At 34.6% G+C, this 8,457-nt stretch overlaps 1 protein-coding gene across 1 annotated transcript in view; it reads left to right on the top strand.

Moving 5' to 3' along the window:
* The window catches only part of LOC136797013 (ipis-1-like), a 31,004-nt gene that overhangs the window by 20,160 nt on the left and 2,387 nt on the right, over positions 1–8,457 (top strand). The window contains exons 2-4 of the mRNA XM_067052400.1: positions 7,721–7,821; positions 7,895–8,074; positions 8,254–8,452. Coding sequence (XP_066908501.1) covers positions 7,721–7,821; positions 7,895–8,074; positions 8,254–8,452 — 480 coding nt within the window. The remainder of the gene's footprint in view (positions 1–7,720; positions 7,822–7,894; positions 8,075–8,253; positions 8,453–8,457) is intronic.

Here is an 8,457-nt window from a genome sequence, read left to right as displayed (position 1 = left end):
AATTTATAAATACATATTAAGTACATACTTTTTAAAAATATTTAGCAGAAAATACTAAAGACAGGTTTCAAAAATAAGTTAGGTTCAAAATTTGAACAAATATTGTTGTGGAAAAACTAAGTATAAATTTTCACTTTATTAACAATCTATGGAATACGTCAAAAGGAAAATAAAAGATAAACTTTATTTGTCATATGTGCCACCGTTGATATCTGCATGAGCAATGCGGCGATGATGTTAAGTTGTAAAAAAAAGAACAAAAAAGTAGATAAAAGGCACAAAACAATTTATTCTATCGTCAGGATGTAAAAAAATAATAAAACAAATGCACGTTTGCTTTCAAAATATAATCAGTATTTCAAATTGACATAAGAACTAAATAGAAATTTATAAAAAACAAAACTTACTTAACATCCAAAAACTAAACTGGTAACTATCCTGAGTTCCTAAAACGTAAAGATAAGAATGTTTAGAACAAATAAGTGACTGAGAATTAAGATTAATTACTAAGGCTAATATTAACTGTCAACTATAATTCAATGACGTCCTGGGTGATTCCCACTCCTGTTACATGTCTTTGGGGATACCGTACCGCCTCCATTATGCTCCATCCTCCTAGGTATTATCAGATAGAGCTGGGCAAAATGTAATTACGATTCTTTGACAATTACTTTAATTTGGAATTGTTGAAATGCAATTACAGTTAGAAATAATTGTAATTATAATCGCAATTACTTCATTAATTACTGTAATGGTCATTGTGGAGTCCCAATTACAATTACATGTTGAGCCTATGTAACTGCAATTACCAATTACATTCATATGGAATTGTTATTTTTCTCCTTTAATTTCAAGAAATTTTAATCCAATTAAAAGTATTTTAATTGTAATTCCAATCTCTTTTACAACAGCTCTACAATATAAAAATGATGGTGTATCGATTTATTTTATCGTAACTGATTTATAAAATATTGGGATCTCCTAATATGTTTTCGAAAACACTGAAAATGAAGATAAAAACTTTTTATAAGTTAATATTTATAAAAAGTTTTTTTATGCGAATCCGCCATGCCTCAACACCAGTCGCTGTCGGTTGAACGTCTAAAGGGACGAGAAAATTTAGACACGTGGAAATTCGCAGTACAGGCCTATCTATTTAGAAGATATGGATCTGTGGCAATGTATAATAACAAAATCGGATCCCGTCAAGAAGAAAACCACGGAATGTCGTTCCAAGTTAATCTTATTGGTTGAACCGGTGAATTATGTTCACATTCAAAATACGACTACCGTCAAACAAGCATGGAAAATCTATCGAAAGCTTTTCAGGACGATGGATTGACAAGACGAGTTGGACTTCTCCGTATTCTTTTAACTACAGAACTAGAAGACTGTAGTTCGGTAGAAGAATATGTGAACCGAATAATTACAACCGCGCATAAGTTAACGTCAGTTGGTCTCACAGTGTGTGATGAATGGGTTGGAACAATCATTCTTGCCGGATTTCCAAGCTGTTTAGAACCCCTGATTATGGGCATTGGGAGTGCGGGCTCGGTAGTAACCGCCGATTTAGTTCTTAAAAAACTATTGCAGGACCTTTCCATTGTAAAATCAAGCTTAGAAATAATAATTGTGGCAATTCAAATTCCGCTTTGTACGGTCATTGTTCCAAAGGAGGTTCTGTTCATTGTAAGGGAATTCAGATATTCAAGAAATATGAGAAAGGTAAAGCCGATAAAAAACCTATAAAATAATTTTAAAGGTTCCCGCTGTTTTTAGTGTGACGGTTACGGGCACATTGCCAAGAACTGTTCTTTATCCGGTACTAGTAAGAGGAGTGGAAACAATCCGAACAGGGGTGCAGATACGTTGCTGTTTGCAGCATTTTCTACAAGATCCTCTGATAATTTTGATTTTTTTTTTCTGGACAGTGGTACGTCTTGTCACCTCTGTAGAAGTCTTGAAATCTTGACAAATATGAGAAAGGCTGAAATGATATCTTTCACTGCTGCTAACAATGAGAGAATGACGTCAGATACCGTCGGTGACATTTCATTACCAGTGACGATTGCAGGTAATCGTCCCTCTAAAATAAATGTTAAGAACGTATATTATGTTCCAGAACTAGAGTTCAACTTGCTATCAGTGAGTCAAATTGTCAATAAAGGACATTACGTCGTGTTCAATAAGAACGGAGCAAATATATTCAAAAGCCAGAGACAACTATTTGCCTCTGACAGTTGGGTATACAATTTATTCAAATCAGACGTTCCTGCTAGTTCTACGTTTGCATTGTTTGCTAAATGTGAGATGAAACTGTGGCATCAGAACTACAACAGTCTTTGTAAGTTGGGTACCATTTCTAATGCTTTCAACACTTCTAGTGAAAAACGTGATACTGTTTGTAATATTTGCACGTTTGGAAAAAGCCACCGTTTACATTTCCCCAAGAGTGACTCCACTACCAAAAACTGTTTACAATTAGTGCACTCAGACCTCGTAGGGCCAATGGATGTAAACATTTTAGCAGGTACCATATATATGTCGACATTTTTAGATGACTTCAGTCACAAGTCATTCGTCTATTTCTTGAAATCAAAGGATCAAGTCACCGATTATTTCAAAAAACTTCAAATCGGTTATTGAAAACCAGTCTGACAGCAAAATTAAAATTCTACCTCCTGACAATGGAGGAGAGTACTGCAATAAATTTTGGCTGTAAGGTATATGTTCACATTCCTACACTGAAGCAAACTAAACGCAGCCCCAGATCTACGCCTTGCATATTTGTAGAATATTGTCAAGAAATAAAAGGGTACAGGTTGTATGACCCTCAGAAGAAAATTACCTTCGTATCAAGAGATGTAACATTCTCCGAAAATCAGTAGGGCAGTTCATTATTAGAAAACATTTCCGAAAGTACCGATAAAAACTTCTATGTGCTTCCCAACGAATCCAATTTGGAAGAGGCAATTGGGGAACATTATAATTCTGGCTTCGACGACATGACAGAATAACAGCCATTGACTGATCATTCTTCGGAGATACAATCTGACAGTGGTCGTCGCAACACTGTATCAAGCATTGGAGTTTTCTTCACATATACAGAAACCAGCTGCAACCAAGATGATGACCCGTACTTAGTTCCACCACCGATCGTTTTGACATCAACACGACAACCATCATAGATCAGACCTGAGAGAAATAAGCGACTACCAGCTACACTGGACGACTTTGTAACTTATTCAGCTTTCTCAACTAGGCTCGAGCTGTTAGATCCGATGTCCTATGATGATGCGTTACTTCGTCAGGATAATCAGTTGTGGGTTGATGCTATGGAGCATGAATTGATGGCGCAAATGGACAACAGAGCGTGGGAATTGGTTGAACTCCCTGATTCAAAACAATCCCTCGCATGCAAGGGGGTCTTCAGAACGAAGAGAGATGCCAGTGGTAAAATAGCAGGTCATAAAGCGAACCTTGTTGTCAGGGGATTCGCCCAAAGGAGGAGAGTGGATTATGAAGATACATTATCGCCAGTTGTCAGGTATAGCTTATATCGCTGGCTGCCGAGCACAATCTGGACATTGATCAGATGGATACAGAATCTGCATTCTTTCAGGGAAACCTGGAGGAAGACATTTACATGGCCCAGCCACCTGGTTTCAGCGATGGGGCTTAAAAAGTGTGTTGACTTCGAAAAAGCATATATGGACTTAAGCAGGCGAGCCGAATATGGAATAAAAAATTGCATACAGTTTTACAATAGTTTGGTTTGACACAGTCTAAATTTGATTGTTGTGTTTATCTCAAAATAACAGGAATATGTATTATAATAGTGGCTGTCTGGGTGGACGACCTGCTTATTTTTAAAAAAATAAAAAATTGAAAGTAAGGTATAGCTACAACTCACAAGATCATTTAACATGACCGGCCTTGGTTAGGCCAAATCATTTTTAGGACTTCAATTAACCCGTGATCGAGAATCAAAGAAAGTTATGCTTTGTCAGCAGAATTATATTGAGCAGATTCTCAAACGATTTAATATGGATGAAGCAAATCTAGTATCCACTCCAATGTCCAATGGTGAAAAATTCACTAAAACACAGGAGCCAACAGAAAGAGAAAGGGACAATATGAAGAAAATCCCCTACCATAAAGCTATTGGCAGCCTCTCATTCGCAGCCCAAATTTCCAGGTCTGATATTACATTTGCTGTAAATAGTCTGAGTAGATTTACAAATAATCCAAACGTGACACACTGGGCAGGTGTAAAATGGATAATCAGATAGCTCCGTGGAACTTCTTCATACAAATTAAAATTCGATGGATTGAAAACTGGATCGATTTGCGGATATTGTGACGCTGATTGGGCTAGTGACACGAATGAAAGACGGTCAGTAACAGTCTATATTTTTATCAAGTGCGATGCCTCAATATCCTGTTACACTAAGCGGCAGCCTACTGTTGCACTTTCAACAGCGGAGGCCAAATATATGGCAATGTCTTCAGCAGCACAGGAAGCTTTATGGTTAAGAGGTCTCTCTGAAGAGATTGATCAAACTTCGAATAGTCCTACTCAGATCTTCTACGAAAACCAGGGAGCATGAAATCTGACATCAAATGGTGCTTATCAACCAAGAACCAAGCACATCGACGTACAATACCATTTTATGGAAGAAAAAGTGCAGGCGAAGCTCCTATCCTTCACGTACATACCCACCAATAAGATGGTCGCCGACTCTTTGACAAAGGCGCTTGATGTGGAAAAGTTCAAAGAATTCGCAAATAGGGAGGGTGTTGGATAATTTATTTGTGGATCTGTGGCAACACTGTCTCGACCACGTTTCATGTATTACCTTACAATTGTATATTCGAGTTAGTCTCTTGAATTGTTCTGTTCCGTGTTGTTTTTAATAGCTATGTTTTAATACCTTACTGTGTTTAATAAATATAGTCATAACCCCATGACCTGTATTATCTTTTGCCCTAAACTATAGAACCTCAGATTCAACAATTAGTTGAGCCGCTCAGTGCACATATCGATTAACTCCACTTTTTGAAAAATCCTAAATTTAAGTGTCAAAGCCCTTGGTATAGTCATAACTTTTTATATTTATAATAACTTTCCTGAATAATAAAGATTAGCACCGTTAAATGCCAAAGTTTTTTGGCCATTGAATAATAATTAATTTATTTCAGAAGCCATTTCGATTAACTCCATACTCTAATGTAAATCGTTTCAGTAACGCTGTATCTGTTCTGGCCGTGCATCGACGCTTATTTGTTTTTAAACAGCCGAAGATGCTCTCTCCCTCTCAATAATATTTGTAACAAAATCGCATCGGTAAACAGATAAAAAGAAGCGCAATGCAAACGGTAGTTAGTATAGCAGTGATCTCGCACGCTAAATGTTACTGTGTACTTCTTAGTCTTTTCAACATTACTCCCTGGTTGTTTTTAAAGAAATAAATATTATACCGTTATAATCAAGATGAGTGAGACTCTTAATGTGAGTGAGGAAAGCAGTGATGATTCTTCAATACGATTTATCAACAGAAAGTCTGGTCCAAGAAGACGTTTATCGTTTTCCTCGGATTCATCGGATTGCAACAGTACAAACCCAACAAACACATTGATTGGGATGAAAAGAAGTCGTAATCCTGTTAACAGGGTACGAAATTCACAAAAGCATAACAGGATAAAAGGTTTGGCATACAGGAATAGGGGAGGAAAATTAATACCAGCAAAAACATTTGTCGATATACAATGCAGATGCCGTCAAAATTGCAATCAAAAAAATATTTCGGATGAGAGAGAGGCTGCCATGAAAGCATTTTATAGTTTACATAGTCGGTAACATATTTATAATAACATATTCGGATTCGTGTACCGGGCAAAACAGAAATATTAAAACTTGTTCAAAGCACGGAAATCAAAGGTGAATCAATTGACATGAAATTTTTGGTAAGTGGACACAGCTTATTGCCCAATGACTCAGATTTTGCCATTATTGAGACATGTGCGAAAAAAAATCAAAACATTTTTTCACCAGATGATTGGTACCATATAATCAAAACATGTAAAAAGAAAGCGCCATTTCATCTAATCCAAATGACTCACCAAGATTTTTTGTCAACAAAACCTTTAGAACAGTCTATCATTAACAGAAAAGTAACCGTCGCAGGGCTTCCAGTAAATTGGCTTAAAATACGCTGGATAAAGTTCCAAGATAAAGGTCCAAACCCTATCTCATACAATTCAAATGTGACTATAATGAAGATACAGAATTTCAAGCCATTAATATAAGAAAATCTTTAGTGGGTAGACCACAAAGTTTGAAAAATATAGATCAGCCTTTATTATATCCTAAAGGTAGAACTGTGACAAGGGAAAAATGGAAAGACATGATGAACCTGCTAAAATTCATTCCTCCTGTTAAACACGATTACTATAAGAACATGTCAACAAATCGAAATGACGAATCCTCGCATCCAACTGATGAAGAAGACATTATTTATAGTATTGCTGAAACATTCCAAAGAATAATGCATCTAACATAAAGCTGCTATGAATTAATTACAAAAATTATATTATAACAGAACTGCCAACATTCATTTTTATGGAAAAGCTGTGATAAAAATGTATAATAACTAGCTTTTTCTGTAATAAAAAACTTAAAAATGTAAAGACTAAATTTAACTATATTACTTTTTTCAGTTGCCAAATCCATTAACTCCACCAGTCACATAAAAACTGTAACATTACTGACGATTGTTTGTTGGCTATTCTTTCTTATTAATTTTATATACCGTTAGATGAAAGCTATATCTGCAATTATGCATTCTATATTATATATATTTGAATTCATATTATCAGAGGAATTTTAAAAACAATATACATTACATCATCGCGTTTCTCAACTTTTTGTTTTATGGAGTTAATCGATGTGTGCACTGAGCAGCTCAGTTGGCATTTTAGGAGAAAAATAATAATTCCATGAGAATGTTGCTAGTAATTGCAATTACATCGACTTAACTTAATATTTTAATTGGGAGTCAATATTTGCAGCAGTTCAGGAAGTAATTGCAATTAAAATTTCTATATGCATTACTTAAATTCCAAATTACAATAATTGCCGAAGAATTGTAATTACTTTTTTACTAAGTTTGGATACTTATTGAAGGAAGGAATATAACACAAAGAAGCATAACTTAATTTAATAATTTATATTGGAAGAAGATAGTTGACAGTATGAAGTAGGAAGATAGTCCGGATGGCAGTCAATTTTTTTCTATTTTGGTTACCTTTATTGACCATCACCCAGACAATCTTCCAACAATTAACAATTCATAACAATATGATGATTATAGACCGGTAGATCGATTTATGTCTATGGTCGTTGTTCTTCAGATATCGATACTATGTTCCTGCTTGGAGCTTGCTCTTATCAATTCAAACCTGTTTTGATGTCAGATATTGTTTGTATGCGTGGGCGAATCTTCTATATTGCTACTATTGGAATGATTTCATTCATAAACCTATAAAAATCAATAAGTTATATAAAAAAAATTGTTGTGTTATTTATTTACTTTTTATGAAATTTTTGCCATCATTTGGTGATGAATTGTAATTTAATGATCAACAGAGAGTAACAGCTCTCAATTATCTTACAAGGCTTAAATTGTAATAAATAGTTCTCTTATTTTGGTAATTTCAGGTTTACTCTTGGCTTCCATTGTAATACTTAGCACAATGGCTTCAAGTGAAAATCAACAGTTGACAGCTTCATCAAATATGTTTGCTTTAAACTTATATCAGGTATATTTTATTTAATCTGGCAAGATTAATTATTAGTTGAAACTTATAATTTACAATTTTTGTTTATGTCAAGGATTTGCGCAAAGATGGTGAAAATCTGATTGTTTCACCTATAGGTCTTCAGATTTTATTAGCTATGGCACTTGAAGGTGCTAATGGAAAAACTGAAACTGAAATTGCTTCTGTATTACATCATTCCAAAAATGATGAAAACATATTAAAAGGGTACAATTCTATGATGAATGGTCTTCAAGTGAGTATATCATTACAAAGTAGCATACAAGTTGTTAAAATTATATAGTTATAAGCTTATGTTAATAGTAGAAAGTTTTTAATTCATAAATCTTTTAAAAGAAGCTAAAGATGATTTCATTGCAAATTTTGTTTTGCATTTACATAATGTTACTGATTCTAGTTTTATCTATATCTTAGGATCGTGCTTTGAATATTGCCACAAGATTATTCGCTGAAAAACGCTTTAAAATAAAACCAACCTTTTTATCATTATCAAGCAAATATTTCTTATCAGACATTAAGGGAGAAGACTTTGAAGGAAATCCGGATGGTTCTAGGATAAATATCAATAATTGGGCTGAAGAGAAAACAAACCACAAGATTAAAGATCTTCTTCCACCA

Source organism: Halyomorpha halys, unplaced genomic scaffold (assembly GCF_000696795.3).
Source record: "Halyomorpha halys isolate HHAL.00 unplaced genomic scaffold, Hhal_1.1 Scaffold41.1, whole genome shotgun sequence".
NCBI classification, from domain to species: domain Eukaryota; kingdom Metazoa; phylum Arthropoda; class Insecta; order Hemiptera; family Pentatomidae; genus Halyomorpha; species Halyomorpha halys.
Note: the sequence above shows the minus strand (reverse complement) of the source record. Positions and strands in the feature narration are given on the sequence as shown.